At 41.7% G+C, this 16553-nt stretch overlaps 1 protein-coding gene across 5 annotated transcripts; it reads right to left on the bottom strand.

The window, feature by feature from the left end:
• Positions 1–6313: 6313 nt before the first annotated feature.
• On the bottom strand, positions 6314–16060 carry LOC105008527 (glutathione hydrolase 5 proenzyme). Of its 5 annotated transcripts, none has more exons than XR_004574903.1 (13): positions 15686–16060; positions 14817–14944; positions 14628–14726; positions 12768–12954; positions 11731–11891; positions 11374–11520; positions 11023–11153; positions 10530–10714; positions 10313–10404; positions 8156–8262; positions 7678–7788; positions 6840–7478; positions 6314–6795 (listed from the first exon to the last, which is right to left on the bottom strand). XR_004574903.1 is itself a non-coding variant. In XM_029115922.2 (12 exons), the coding sequence occupies exons 1-12, from the start codon at positions 15850–15852 to the stop codon at positions 7320–7322; spliced, it is 1674 nt and encodes a 557-aa protein (XP_028971755.1). In that variant the 5' UTR covers positions 15853–16060; the 3' UTR covers positions 6314–7319. The 5 variants fall into 5 exon arrangements, 2 of the variants coding, with proteins under 2 accessions (XP_028971755.1, XP_028971759.1); XR_004574904.1 differs by having other exon boundaries at positions 6314–6745; XR_004574905.1 differs by having other exon boundaries at positions 6314–6745; positions 6943–7478.
• Positions 16061–16553: the final 493 nt, after the last annotated feature.

The following is a 16553-nucleotide window of genomic DNA, read 5'->3' as shown; positions in this document are numbered from 1 at the left end:
ACAGAAAGTTCTTTAATGCTGTTTAATGTATTCAAGTGTGTACTCAAAGTCACCAGCTTCTCTGACCCTTAAAGTTGACAGTATTACTGTCTCTGTCCTCAGTGTCTCTCTCCTCAGTGTCTCTTTCCACAGTGTCTCTGTCCACAGTGTCTCTGTCCTCAGTGTCTCTGTCCACAGTGTCTCTGTCCACAGTATCTCTCTCCTCAGTGTCTCTTTCCACAGTGTCTCTGTCCACAGTGTCTCTGTCCACAGTGTCTCTGTCCACAGTGTCTCTGTCCACAGTGTTGTTGTCCTTAATGTATCTGTCCTTAATATATCTGTCCACAGTGTCTCTGTTCTCAGTTTCTCTGTCCTCAATATCTCTCTCCACAGTGTCTCTTTCCACAGTGTCTCTGTCCACAGTGTTGTTGTCCTTAATATATCTGTCCTTAATATATCTGTCCACAGTGTCTCTGACCACAGTGTCTCTGTCCTCAGTATCTCTGTCTCCCACCTCTTGTCCTTGGCATTACGTGAGGCCAGACAACTCTGGTCACAAAGCTGCTTCTTCAACATCTTGCTGTTCATTTGTTCATTTGTCCGGTCTATATTTGTGTCCTCCACCCCAGATTCACTGCACAGGGGGAACGCTTTGGCAGAAATGTTGCCCTCCTCACCCTCCTCAAAACTCACAGAAACCGCACCTGAAGGACAGATAGGTAAAGGGAGAGGAAGTGAAAAAGAGAGAGAGAGATCGGGAGGAAGATGGAAGAAGGAACACAAGCCAGTAAGACTTCAACCTCATAGAATCCATGAAATAGAGACTTACATCAGAGAGCTCTACATCAGAGAGACTTACAACAGAGAGCTTTACATCAGAGAGCTCTACACCAGAGAGCTTTACACCAGCAAGCTCTACACCAGAGAGCTCTACATCATAGAGCTCCACATCAGAGAGCTCTACATCAGAGAGACTTACAACAGAGAGCTTTACATCAGAGAGCTCTACACCAGAGAGCTCTATAACAGCAAGCTCTACACCAGAGAGCTCTACACTAGAGAGCTCTACACCAGATAGCTCTATAACAGGAAGCTCTACATCAGAGAGTTCTACATCAGAGAGCCCTACATCAGAGAGCTCTGTAACAGGAGGCTCTGTAACGGAGAGTTCAATGTGTTTAGAAATGCTAAAGAGCATTTCCAGTTACTTTGATTTTTAACTTGCTTCTGCTGTGAAAGTATTTGGGGTGAGCATCCACAGAGAGTTCCCATTTGGATCAGAACATGTTGGATGCCTGGTTTTAGATAAGTCACAAGTGTCCTTTCTGTACTCTGATCACAGCTCCAAAATCACCTCCTTGTCACTTGTTTTTATAGGTTGTTACATTTTGATAATCCCTCCCCCTGTGTCTGTTACAGGTAATATTTTCTACTGATTCCAGACCAGTTTGGTCACATTTCTGCAGAGTCGTTCCACCTGATTTAGCTACTTCTCCAGGCAACCACTGGTTTTAGAGGACGAAGAGCCGTGCAGGCAGATATATCAACCTCTGAAACAGGTAGAGACCGGTGGGTTGGCCGGTCCTGGGCTTTAAACAGGCAGTGACGACCCAAATACCAACATTCCTCCTGCCTCACGACTTCCATCTCCATGTCTGATTACACTACATGTTAAAAACCACTTCCATCTCCATGTCTGATTACACTACATGTTAAAAACCACTTCCATCTCCATGTCTGATTACACTACATGTTAAAAACCACTTCCATCTCCATGTCTGATTACACTACATGTTAAAAACCACTTCCATCTCCATGTCTGATTACACTACATGTTAAAAACCACTTCCATCTCCATGTCTGATTACACTACATGTTAAAAACCACTTCCATCTCCATGTCTGATTACACTACATGTTAAAAACCACTTCCATCTCCATGTCTGATTACACTACATGTTAAAAACCACTTCCATCTCCATGTCTGATTACACTACATGTTAAAAACCACTTCCATCTCCATGTCTGATTACACTACATGTTAAAAACCACTTCCATCTCCATGTCTGATTACACTACATGTTAAAAACCACTTCCATCTCCATGTCTGATTACACTACATGTTAAAAACCACTTCCATCTCCATGTCTGATTACACTACATGTAAAAACCACTTCCATCTCCATGTCTGATTACACTACATGTTAAAAACCACTTCCATCTCCATGTCTGATTACACTACATGTTAAAAACCACTTCCATCTCCATGTCTGATTACACTACATGTTAAAAACCACTTCCATCTCCATGTCTGATTACACTACATGTTAAAAACCACTTCCATCTCCATGTCTGATTACACTACATGTTAAAAACCACTTCCATCTCCATGTCTGATTACACTACATGTTAAAAACCACTTCCATCTCCATGTCTGATTACACTACATGTTAAAAACCACTTCCATCTCCATGTCTGATTACACTACATGTTAAAAACCACTTCCATCTCCATGTCTGATTACACTACATGTTAAAAACCACTTCCATCTCCATGTCTGATTACACTACATGTTAAAAACCACTTCCATCTCCATGTCTGATTACACTACATGTTAAAAACCACTTCCATCTCCATGTCTGATTACACTACATGTTAAAAACCACTTCCATCTCCATGTCTGATTACACTACATGTTAAAAACCACTTCCATCTCCATGTCTGATTACACTACATGTTAAAAACCACTTCCATCTCCATGTCTGATTACACTACATGTTAAAAACCACTTCCATCTCCATGTCTGATTACACTACATGTTAAAAACCACTTCCATCTCCATGTCTGATTACACTACATGTTAAAAACCACTTCCATCTCCATGTCTGATTACACTACATGTTAAAAACCACTTCCATCTCCATGTCTGATTACACTACATGTTAAAAACCACTTCCATCTCCATGTCTGATTACACTACATGTAAAAACCACTTCCATCTCCATGTCTGATTACACTACATGTTAAACACCACTTCCATCTCCATGTCTGATTACACTACATGTTAAAAACCACTTCCATCTCCATGTCTGATTACACTACATGTTAAAAACCACTTCCATCTCCATGTCTGATTACACTACATGTTAAAAACCACTTCCATCTCCATGTCTGATTACACTACATGTAAAAACCACTTCCATCTCCATGTCTGATTACACTACATGTTAAAAACCACTTCCATCTCCATGTCTGATTACACTACACGATAATAACAATAATGTAGATTTATTCATTTACGTAATGGATACTGATGTCTTCGCAAGGCGGATTTAACCCCCTATTCACCAAAACGTTCCTTAAAATGTTTGAGCACCGGTCTGTGTGGATGGTGAGTGTCGGTCTGTGTGGATGGTGAGTGTCGGTCTGTGTGGATGGTGAGTGTCGGTCTGTGTGGATGGTGAGTGTCGGTCTGTGTGGACAGTGAGTGTCGGTCTGTGTGGACTGTGAGTGTCGGTCTGTGTGGACGGTGAGTGTCGGTCTGTGTGGATGGTGAGTGTAGGTCTGTGTGGACGGTGAGTGTTGGTCTGTGTGGACGGTGAGTGTTGGTCTGTGTGGACGGTGAGTGTAGGTCTGTGTGGACGGTGAGTGTAGGTCTGTGTGGACGGTGAGTGTCGGTCTGTGTGGACGGTGAGTGTCGTTCTGTGTGGATGTTGAGTGTTGGTCTGTGTGGACGGTGAGTGTGGGTCTGTGTGGACGGTGAGTGTCGTTCTGTGTGGATGTTGAGTGTTGGTCTGTGTGGACGGTGAGTGTCGGTCTGTGTGGACGGTGAGTGTCGGTCTGTGTGGACGGTGAATGTGTGGTAGTTGTCAGGGGAGTTTCCTTACCTTCAAACTGGGGGGTGAACTTCTTCAAGGTGCAGGGTAGGTTCCGGTAGAACCGATACTTCTGGAGGACAAGGGGCTTGCAGACCGTACTCTCCCCGAAACAAAGCACACAGCTGTGGCCGCTGACCTGGTGTCTGAAGGGCTTCAGGGGGACGCCTTTCTCCAGTCCCAGCTGTTGATGCAGGTGCTTCGCTTGCATGTTCAGTCGTGGGCTTAAGCATCAGGCAGGTGAGAACGGCCACTATGGTGATTATCTACTGGTCTGGTCAGAGAGGTAAGACCAGTATGTTCTGAGTGTAACACAGACCAACTGAACACATGAAGGTTTGGTGAAGACACACCCCAGCATACTGAGAGCAGCAAACATTCCTCATAGTCAGAGTCTGTTCAAGAATGTAAAACAACGAGGGATGGAGGCAGAGCTAACCTCAACTTATCTCCTTTTCTCTCTGCATGACAGGATTGCTTTAGTAAATCCAGCAGGCTACATTTCCTCATTCAAACCAATGGCTGAGTGAAAGCGAGGAGAGGCAGGGGGGATGAGACAACATAATCCAGATGGTCAGTGCCAGCATATTACCAACAAGCATACGGAGAGCAGCAAATTGCTGTTACATACAGCATATTTATTGTGAAACAGCGGTTTGAAAAGGGTGAGTTTTGAGTAGAGACACTTCAGGACTGAAGTCAAAGCACAACACTCTTCATTCACCGGTCGAAATGGGTCCAAATAAAGAGTATTAACAGCAGATTCTATTTTAGTGACATCTGATAAATGCAGTGTTTTTCAACAGTGAAGATATTAGGGGTATCAAATAGATGCAGTGAGTTCCTTTAACAGCACATTCTATTTTTGTGCTATCAGACAGGCACTGTGATATACTTTAAAGCCTCTTGTCTAGTCACAGAATTCCAGTCAACGTCTTTTTACTTATCAAATGCAATGAATAACACAGGGTCATTCTGAACAATTACATTTTTTTTTACATTGTAAGAATTAAGAAATATCGGAAGCAAATATACACGTAAAAATAAACATAACAAGGTAGAAGTATTGAATATAATATACATGAAGAATAAGGGTAGAAGTATTGAATATCATAATTATGTGTGTAATGTGAATATGAATGGTACATTAAAATATTCTAATATACATTGACCCATATGTGGAAATCCCTGGGGGGACATGGGGGACACGACCCCCCCTATCCTTTGGAAAACACTGATTTGCCCCCCCCCCCCCCCCCCCCCCCCAATATATCACTGTGAACATAACTCTGTAATTTTAATATAATTAATAATATGCAGTGAATGCATTTGTACTCATTATAGACCATTAATTGCACGTTTTTTCGTTACAAAATATTGCAACCTCCCCCGCCTTATGCCTCACAATGGTTTGATCCACTGCCCCCACAGCTCTCAGCAGTGGCACATGGTACCGGGATCTTACGGAGTCTGTCGTTTGTGGTAGATCTAACAAAAGATATGTTAGACATTTCTTTATTTCTATAAAATAAGATACATTTATAACTGTCACCGTCCTTCATTTTCTCTGCATTGAATTACCTGTCACACTTTGTTAGCGCTGACGTGCTCTAGCTAGTTTGATTTCGAGTCAATTAGATGCTATTTAACTTTATTGTCATTGAACAAGTACAGTACAACGAAATGCTGTTAGCATGTAACCAGAAGTGCAAATAGAAGAGGGCAGAATACGTGCATGTATTTACAAGTATTAAGTATAATGTGTATTACAAGTGACATGTATAGATGTGCATTCCACAAATCCATTTGAAATAGTTTTCAATAATTAATTTAAGAGTACAACATGGCTTTGGTCTAATGTAGGAAGATACAGAATAGTACTGCAAATAGCATAGTAATCTGAAAAAACAAAGTCTATCCAACATCCCCACCTGCTGATTATATACAGTAATTACGTTTTTTTGACAGACATTTTGTGCAACATTAATTCATACTTTACTGTAGCAAGCTAGCAGAGACCATTAACCTTAACCCTGCTGCACAATTTTTTTTTATTTGATTAGAAAAAAACATGTTGAAATAAAATGGGTTTGTAGAAGATGTCTTCATTGATCACACTTTTGATTACGGGATAGATATTCTGGAAACTATGAACAGTCAATTATGATGGGTAGTGTTCAGTTAGAGTTTGGCCTAATGTGAAAACAATGTAATATACTATGAACCTTAAGCACATCAAAGACCCATTTTGAAACAACTGTCTTACATTGGACTGAGTATTACTATGACTGCCCTGAGAGTATGTTCTGTTTTGAAGACTAAACTGAGAGCATTACAATGTTATGTTTTGATGATTTACCCAATGTACTCATTATATTTCACCAGAAACATTGTGAATTAATCAATAATCTTGTTGTAATTACTGTGGTGAGATCCAAGTGTAGACTCAGTAGGCAGGTGTAGAAACTAGACAAGGTTTATTGATATCAATAGGCAGACAGGTCGTGGGCAGGCAGGGTTTGGTACACGTACATATCAATATCAGTAATCAGACCAGACAGAGTTCAGGTCAAGGCAAGCAGAGGTCAGTACATGAGATACCAAGAATACACATATTGACTGGGTCACAGGAAATACAGCCAGGCAAGAATGACACAGGAATCCATAAGATGAACTGACAACCAGAACAGACAATGAACAGAGGCTATAAAGGCATAGGTGACGGGGTAATGGGAGACACCTGGTAGAGGTATAACAATACAACACAGGTGATGGGGTAATGGGAGACACCTGGTGGTGGTGGAACAATACAACACAAGTGATGGGGTAATGGGAGACACCTGGTAGAGGTATAACACAATACAACACAGGTGATGGGGTAATGGGAGACACCTGGTGGTGGTGGAACAATACAACACAAGTGATGGGGTAATGGGAGACACCTGGTAGAGGTATAACACAATACAACACAGGTAATGGGAGACACCTGGTGGTGGTGGAACAAATACAACACAGGTGATGGGGTAATGGGGGACACCTGGTAGAGGTATAACACAATACAACGCAAGTGATGGGGTAATGGGAGACACCTGGTGGAGGTGGAACACAATACAACGCAAGTGATGGGGCAATGGGAGACACCTGGTGGAGGTATAACACAATACAACACAGGTGATGGGGTAATGGGTGACACCTGGTGGAGGTATAACACAATACAACACAGGTGATGGGGTAATGGGTGACACCTGGTGGAGGTATAACACAATACAACACAGGTGATGGGGTAATGGGAGACACCTGGTGGAGGTATAACACAATACAACACAGGTGATGGGGTAATGGGAGACACCTGGTGGAGGTATAACACAATACAACCCATGTTGTTTTACAGGTGTGATCAGTTTGAAGTTTAGTATTTACAGCCTAGAAAAATCAACACATACTTTTGGTAACAGAACCAAAGAGACTAAAACGGACTGAAATAAAAAGCACTCTTGCCCATCTTTCTAGCATCCGAAACAGCATGGATGCAACCGTAATACTTCTCCACTGCATTTACCACGTTGTAGAAGTACTGGCGATCTTCCACTGTGTGTCCCAGAGCCTTCAGATCCTCCACCACAACCTGTGGAAAGAGGAAGAAACGTTTACAGTGACATATAAACTCAGTGTGGACAGGATAATTACTATTCCCTGTAGTATTCCCTGTAGTATTCCCTGTAGTATTCACACGTTTTTTAGTAAACATGTGATGTGTAAATGTATAATAGATACAATATTCATCAGAAAATGTATTGTTGGGTGTCCATGATGTGTTCTGTTACCTGGTCAAAGCCAGGTTCAAAATTCAGCTTGTTGTTGGAATTCACATGGACAACGGGGTCTGAGATAGCCTCCTCCAGAGTCTTCCCAAACCACACGTAGTTCATGAGGGTCTGGGAGAGAGAAGACGGACTTATGAAACGTTGAAGAGACAGCTGACTGCCTGGGAGCATATTATACCAGGGACGGAAGTTAGCTTTCTCTCCCATGGTTGTTTCGTTAATTAAGCTAGCTATCTTCCACATCTCAGATCCTTAGCAAAGGAGCTAATCATAATATCATTTTATTCTGCTAGCGATCATTTTTTCAACTGTGAGATAAACTTCTTGTGGGCCCCTCTGATTGGCTGCCGTGGGTGCCGCGCACCTATCACACCCATTTAAGCTCCGCCTCTGTATTATACTCTAGGTGATTGTTACGATGGCAGTCTTGACCTACGAAACCACAAGGAGACAACCTAGAATAGTGTAGCTGACTTACCAAGGCCATCCCTGTGGTGATGGCACTGCCCCCCGCCCCCCCAATCACCACAGTCTTATACTGGGACCGCAGGATCACAGGGGACATGGAGGAGGGAGGACGCTCACCTGCCATTAAGCAAAACAATGAGGTGAGAAGACAGAAGGAAATGTAGTGAAATGATCAGCCATTCATACGCACATAAACATATATGTAATACCGTACATACTGTAAATATGAAAATATATATAGATATACTGTATATATGCTACATGGGCAGGTAGGGGGAGGAGCCAGAAGAGAAGACTGCCGGAGAGCAGGTAGGGGGAGGAGTCAGAAGAGAAGACTGTTGGTGAGCAGGTAGGGGGAGGAGTCAGAAGAGAAGACTGTTGGTGAGCAGGTAGGGGGAGGAGCCAGAAGAGAAGATGAGGTGGGAGAAAATCATGCAGCTGGAGAAGGCAGGAGGGCATCTCCAAGCCTTGACCCAGCAGCACGGAGGCCATCCAGAGATGTTTTATTTCTCCCTCACCACTTTCCTTACCTCTTCTGTTTCTGTTAATAAAACACCCACCAGGACCCTGTTTGTATGTTTATATATATAATATACATATATATACAGGTGCTGGTCATAAAATTAGAATATCATCAAAAAGTTGATTTATTTCAGTAATTCCATTCGAAAAGTGAAACTTGTATAATGTATACATTCATTCCACACAGACTGATATATTTCAAGTGTTTATTTCTTTTAATTTTGATGATTATAACTGACCACTAATGAAAACGCCAAATTCAGTATCTCAGAAAATTAGAATATTGTGAAAAGGTTCAATATTGAAGACACCTGGTGCCAAACTCTAATCAGCTAATTAACCCAAAACACCTGCAAAGGCCTTTAAATGGTCTCTCAGTCTAGTTCTGTAGGCAACACAATCATGGGGAAGACTGCTGACTTGACAGCTGTCCAAAAGACGACCATTGACACCTTGGAGGGCAAGACACAAAAGGTCATAGCTAAAGAGGCTGGCTGTTCACAGAGCTCTGTGTCCAAGCACATTAATAGAGAGGCGAAGGAAAGGAAAAGATGTGGTAGAAAAAAGTGTACAAGCAATAGGGATAATCGCACCCTGGAGAGGATTGTGAAACAAAACCCATTCAAAAATGTGGGGGAGATTCAAAGAGTGGACTGCAGCTGGAGTCAGTGCTTCAAGAACCACCACGCACAGACGTATGCAAGACATGGGTTTCAGCTGAGCCACTCTTGAACAAGACACAACGTCAGAAGCGTCTCGCCTGGGCTAAAGACAAAAAGGACTGGACTGCTGCGGAGTTATGTTCTCTGATGAAAGTAAATTTTGCATTTCCTTTGGAAATCAAGGTCCCAGAGTCTGGAGGAAGAGAGGAGAGGCACAGAATCCACGTTGCTTGAAGTCCAGTGTAAAGTTTCCACAGTCAGTGATGGTTTGGGGTGCCATGTCATTTGCTGGTGTTGGTCCACTGTGTTTTCTTTGGTCCAAGGTCAACGCAGCCATCTACCAGGAGGATTTAGAGCACTTCATGCTTCCTGCTGCTGACCAACTTTATGGAGATGCAGATTTCATTTTCCAACAGGACTTGGCACCTGCACACAGTGCCAAAGCTACCAGTACCTGGTTTAAGGACCATAGTATCCCTGTTCTTAATTGGCCAGAAAATCTATTGGGTATTGTGAAGAGGAAGATGCGATACGCCAGACCCAACAATGCAGAAGAGCTGAAGGCCACTATCAGAGCAACCTGAGCTCTCAAAACGTCTGAGCAGTGCCACAGACTGATCAACTCCATGCCACGCCGCATTGCTGCAGTACTTCAGGCAAAAGGAGCCCCAACTAAGTATTGAGTTCTGTACATGCTCATACTTTTCATGTTCATACTTCTCAGTTCGCCAACATTTCCAAAAAAAATGTTTTTGTATTGGTCTTAAGTAATATTCAAATTTTCTGAGATGCTGAATTTGGGATTTTCATTAGTTGTCAGTTATAATCATCACAATTAAAAGAAATAAAAATGTGAAATATATCAGTCTGTGTGTAATGAATGAATACAATATACAAGTTTCACTTTTTGAATGGAATTACTGAAATAAATCAACTTTTTGATGATATTCTAATTTATGACCAGCACCTGTATGTGACATTACCTGCAACAATGTGATCTGCCTCCCCACAGAAGTCAGCGAGCTGATTGTTGAGGATGATACCAGTTTTAGGGGAGAAAACTGTGGATCCAAATCTGGTTGAATTCAAAGATATTTGACAAGTCATTATGTTTAATGTCAATGTTACAGGGATGTACAAAACTGATTATAAACATTAATGCAGGAATCCCTCAAAGTGAATAACGTTTGTGTCACTAACATGTCATTGATGGTGGCGGTAACCGAGACAGCAGATCCATCCTCAGCTATCAGAGACACGTGTGATGTGCCGATGGTGTCCAGGAAGGACGTGACGTTGTAGTACTGAGCATCGTGGGTCGTATTACTGCTGATCATGGCCCTGATCTGGTCCGCAAACTCCTGTTTTATTATCTTCAGAGATCTCTGCACAAAGGAAGAAGATTTACAACGTTGATCAGGGTACTTTAAGTTGTACTTTACATGTATTACATTAAGAGTTGATCAGGGTACTTTAAGTTGTACTTTACTGTATAGTGTACGTTAAACCACCTCTAAATGTATTCATCTGAAACCTAAAAAACATACTGGCACATAAACTGTCTTTGTAATAAAGGGTTAGTTCAGACATTTTACATTCAAGTATTTTGGAACATTCAATTAAATATGGAACATCAAATACATTTTTTATTTCAAACTGGTTTTCGGTGCATCTGGAGTCTTGTGAAACTTACTTCTTCGGAGCTGAAGCGTGGATCACGAATGTTCTTCCTCAGTCCGTTGGAGAACTTATAGGCTTCAATGTAGTGCTGATAGGTGAGAGTCTTCTGCTCGCCCATCAGAGAAGTCGGGTTAAGTTTGTAGCCTACAGACCGAGACATGGGATGATGTAAGTTTCCTGTTGTGCAGGATGCATTTAATTCTTATGATCAATGTCAAAAACCCCAAAACCAACAAGCTAACAATGACTTGCAGTACATGCACTTAATCACATTGTGAATTGACCTAATTTACTGATTGACACGATAGGTAGATTACAGTGTCTGTCTTCTATGTGATCCATAGTAACGTTGGTCAACTCCAACCTTTCATGATGTTTAGGATGAAGCTGAGGATCAGTCCTCCTGATGGAGGTGGAGGAAAGTGCATCTGAAACTCTCCCAGGGGATTGGTCAATGCATCCGTCACATTCACTTTAAACATCTCCAGGTCCTTCAAGGAGAGGGTTCCACCTAAAATAATGTCAAAGAACGTCAAAAACATTAATTGAAACGTATCGATCAGCTGATCAGCACTTCAAAAGGACTGTACATACCACAGACAATTTATATAAGTGATACGAGTAAATTTATAACCAGATGCCTTCGCTCAAAAGTACTGCCCCAATGGGGGAGAGAAGGAAATATCAATGATCAATGATCTCATAACAATTAATGTTAAACCTGCTTCTGTTACGTCGCTGATAAGGTCCTCTGCTACCTTCCCAGTGTAAAAAGCTTCAGCCCCCTGCTTTGCAATGATATCCAATGTGTCCGCCAACTTCTCAAACTTCACGGTGTCTCCAACCTTCAGCAGGTTTCCATCTTTATCTACAAACAACTGACTGCAGGACGGTACATGTGAAATGCAGTGAGAGAATGACATCGTGACATAGCAAACCAGACATTTAAATATCTGGGTCTCATCATCCTGTTATACATTCTGACTCTTGGTGAATTTGGTGAGTTGGATTCATCCAGCTGGTTAGTTTCAGAGGAACTACTAAGGGAAAGCACTTGTCTGTGTTCCGGCAATGTGAACCTTGTGGTCCAAGTGCTTTTATTTGTACTTCTTATACCACTTGTTCTTATCATAGTGGTGGCGTTACGGTCAGGGTGGTTCTGACTGTAGTGGTGGCATTACTGTCAGGGTGGTTCCTACCCTAATGGTAGTGTTACGGTCAGGTTGGTTCTTACCGTAGTGGCAGTGTTATGGTCAGGTTGGTTCCTACCCTAGTGGTAGTGTTACGGTCAGGTTGGTTCTTACCGTAGTGGCAGTGTTATGGTCAGGTTGGTTCCTACCCTAGTGGTAGTGTTACGGTCAGGTTGGTTCTTACCGTAGTGGTAGTGTTACGGTCAGGGTGGTTTTACCGTAGTGGTAGTGTTACGGTCAGGTTGGTTCTTACCGTAGTGGTAGTGTTACGGTCAGGTTGGTTCTTACCGTAGTGGTAGTGTTACGGTCAGGTTGGTTCTTACCGTAGTGGCAGTGTTATGGTCAGGGTGGTTCTTAGCATAGTGGTAGTGTTATGGTCAGGGTGGTTCTTAGTGTAGTGGTAGGGTTACGGTCAGGGTGGTTCTTAGCGTAGTGGTAGTGTTACGGTCAGGGTGGTTCTTAGCGTAGTGGTAGTGTTACGGTCAGGGCGGTTCTTAGTGTAGTGGTAGTGTTACGGTCAGGGCGGTTCTTAGTGTAGTGGTAGGGTTACGGTCAGGATGGTTCTTACCGTAGTGGTATGGTCTTATTCCCGATGATCCGTTGAATGTAGCGGCCGAGGATCTGGGACACGGGCAAACCCTCTCTGGCCAACCTGATGGTGGGACGGAAGAGGTCAGCCCAGGGGAGTTTCCCATACAGCCTGTGGGCCTGCTCATATCCACGGATCTCTCCAGGGACACCAATCCACTGGCTGCCTGGAACCAGGGGTGGGAAAAGCAGGTCTTTAATATATAAACCTGATTCCAAAAAAGTTGGAACACTGTACAAATTGTGAGTAAAAAAGGAATGGAATAATTTACAAATCTCATAAACTTATATTTTATTCACAATAAAATATAGATAACATATCGAATGTTGAAAGTGAGACATTTTGTAATGTCATGCCAAGTATTGGCTCATTTTGGATTTCATGAGAGCTACACATTCCAAAAAAGTTGGGACAGGTAGCAATAAGAGGCCGGAAAAGGTTAAATGTTCAGAGAAGGAACAGCTGGAGGACCAATATGCAACTTATTGTGTCAATTGGCAACATGATTGGGTATAAAAAGAGCCTCTCAGAGTGGCAGTGTCTCTCAGAAGTCAAGATGGGCAGAGGATCACCAATTCCCCCAATGCTGCGGCGAAAAATAGTGGAGCAATATCAGAAAGGGGTTTCTCAGAGAAAAATTGCAAAGAGTTTGAAGTAAACATCATCTACAGTGCATAATATCATCCAAAGATTCAGAGAATCTGGAACAATCTCTGTGTGTAAGGGTCAAGGCTGGAAAACCATACTGGATGCCCGTGATCTTTGGGCCCTCAGACGGCACTGCATCACATACAGGAATGATACTGTAATGGAAATCGCAACATGGGCTCAGGAATACTTCCAGAAAACATTGTCGGTGAACACAATCCACCGTGCCATTCGCCGTTGTCGGCTAAAACTCTATAGGTCAAAAAAGAAGCTGTATCTAAACAGGATCCAGAAGCGCAGGCGTTTTCTCTGGGCCAAGGATCATTTAAAATGGACTGTGGCAAACTGGAAAAGTGTTCTGTGGTCAGACGAATCAAAATTTGAAGTTCATTTTGGAAAACTGGGACGCCATGTCATCCGGACTAAAGAGGACAAGGACAACCCAAGTTGTTATCAGCGATCAGTTCAGAAGCCTGCATCTCTGATGGTATGGGGTTGCATGAGTGTGTGTGGCATGGGCAGCCTACACATCTGGAAAGACACCATCAATGCTGACAGTTATATCCAAGTTCTAGAACAACATCCAGACGTCGTCTCTTTTAGGAAAGACCTTGAATTTTCCAACATGACAATGCCAGACCACATGCTGCATCAATTACAATGTCATGGCTGCATAGAAGAAGGATCCGGGTACTGAAATGGCCATAGAAAACATTTGGCGCATCATAAAGAGGAAGACAAAGAAGACCTAAGACGGTTGAACAACTAGAAGCCTGTATTAGACAAGAATGGGACAGCATTCCTATTCATAAACTTGAGCAACTTGTCTCCTCAGTCCCCAGACGTTTGCAGTCTGTTATAAAAAGGAGAGGGGATGCCACACAGTGGTAAACATGGCCTTGTCCCAACTTATTTGAGATGTGTTGATGCCATGAAATTTAAAATCAGCTTATTTTTCCCTTAAAGTGATACATTTTCTCAGTTTAAACATTTGATATGTCATCTATGTTGTATTCTGAATAAAATATAGAAATTTGAAACTTCCACATCATTGCATTCTGTTTTTATTCACAATTGTACATTGTCCAAACTTTTTTGGAATCGGGTTTGTACTATTATCTCTCTTGAGCCAAGCTACGTCTGCTGACTACAGGATCAAGTTGAGTCCAGGTACATTTCCAAAAAGCCCACCTGTTGTCTCTTGGGAATAGATCTTTGGACATCTACTTAGCAGGTCAGAATTAAACGCCTGAGGGACAGTCTCTCTGGCATTGATGATTTTAACCTTGCCTTGGAAAGAAACAATATACACGACATGAGAAGTGTGATTTCAGTTAGTTGATGTGGGTGTCTGGGAGTAGGACAATTACATTTCCTTACCATTACTGTCCATCACTGTGAATATAGACCCCCCGCCGAGGCCCATACTCTGTGGGTTGACGACAGAGGTGCAGAGTAGAGCAGCAATGGCTCCATCTACTGCTGACCCTCCACTCTTCAGGATGTCTCTGGATAGGGTTTACAACAGCATGTATTAAGTCTATCTGGATGGGGTTTACACAGCATGTACTAAGTCCGTCTGGATGGGGTTTAGACAGCATTTACTAAGTCCGTCTGGATGGGGTTTACAACAACATGTACTAAGTCTGTCTGGATGGGGTTTACACAGCATGTACTATGTCTGTCAGGATGGAGTTTACACAGCATGTACTAAGTCTGGATTGGGTTTACACTGCATGTACTAGGAATATCTGTCTGATATGGATTGTGTGACATCATGGCCCAATAGAATCTAATTAACTTAGTCTTATCTTCAAACCACATTGTAGATATTTAACCTGAGTAAAATGTACAGTGACATTAAATGCCTTTGAGTATGTAAAGATCTGTTTGAACAGGCACTCTATAAATAATGGTTCTTAGAAGATCCTTTAGGATTTTTCATATTTAAACTGCTGGGGGACCCCTATACATTCTACTGTAAAATATTTTTTTTAAGCACTCCTTAAAATTATTCCTCAAAAAATCTTTTTTTAGAGTGAACCAATACCCTAAAAAATCACCCCCCACCCTATTTGATGGGTCCTTTAAAGAACATACAGTGGTTCATCCAGAGTTATAATATTTAGATTATGCAGGAAGCTTTCCTTTTTAAAATGTACCAGTTATTTAATTTCTATTATTTAGCTACTATATTCTAAAATTACCTGCCTCATCCTAGGCACAAAGGGATCAGAGGAAAAACTTACCGTCCGATCTTTGAGCATTTTTCTGAGTCTGCAGCCACAGCTGCTGTCCTTAAAGGCTCTTTGCGATGATCCTTCTTGATGATTGCAATAGGTACAACAATAATCACAATCACGATCAATAGCACAAATGCTATACATGCGTATATACTTGCTTTAGATCTTGCCATTACTTATTTCTGTGGTCCACTCGGCTAAACGTGGAATCGTCTTACTCCAAATGCAGATGAACAGGCAAATACCTCCTCAATTGCCATATAGTTTAAAATCAGAAGGGAATATGTTTCAGGTATACCTTGTAGTCTGGGGATCCCTAACATGTCAACAACATGTCTTACACAGCCTTGAGTGTGAGCAGATAACAGAGGAAATGCCAGCTACCGCAATACATTTAGTTTCACTTTTGATATCCGGAGATGGTTTGTCAATTGCTGCCTGACAGGAGGTCCTGTAATGACTGGTTATATTTACAGTGCTTTACTAATGTCTCATTTTACTGAATTACAAGTAGTACATTGAAGTTTGATATTTTATTTGAATACATTGACACTCAAAATCAATTGCTTAATGACATTGGTTTTATGTTGGACAGTATTGCTAAATAAATCTAATATTCTAATAAAATCTGATATTACTCTATTTTATATTTTAATCGAGAGTCATTCAACAAGCATTCAACTGCAAATTTCTTTCCATAGAATGTCAAAAAAAAGTTTTTAAAAGTGTGAAATTATCTAGAGAGATATAAAAAGCACAATATCCTTAGAAATCGGAAGTATTTTGATTAATGTACAAGGGAATGTTAGCAAATTATATAGTTCAGTAAAAATCTTTCTGAAACACAAGCAAATGTTGAAACAAAATGAATCAG

This window comes from Esox lucius, chromosome 3 (genome assembly GCF_011004845.1).
Source record: "Esox lucius isolate fEsoLuc1 chromosome 3, fEsoLuc1.pri, whole genome shotgun sequence".
Classification (NCBI taxonomy): domain Eukaryota; kingdom Metazoa; phylum Chordata; class Actinopteri; order Esociformes; family Esocidae; genus Esox; species Esox lucius.
The sequence above is the reverse complement of the archived record's forward strand: the minus strand, read 5'-3'. Positions and strand labels throughout refer to the sequence as shown.

Excerpts from the sequence above, each read along its gene's own strand:
- LOC105008527 (XM_029115922.2), bottom strand. The coding sequence starts at position 15,852 with ATGGCAAGATCTAAAGCAAGTATATACGCATGTATAGCATTTGTGCTA. Across the intron at positions 10,715-11,022 it reads CACGCTTCAGCTCCGAAGAA|AGATCTCTGAAGATAATAAA; the intron begins GTAAGTTTCACA and ends TCCTTTGTGCAG. Across the intron at positions 8,263-10,312 it reads GGCAGATCACATTGTTGCAG|GTGAGCGTCCTCCCTCCTCC; the intron begins GTAATGTCACAT and ends GCTTAATGGCAG.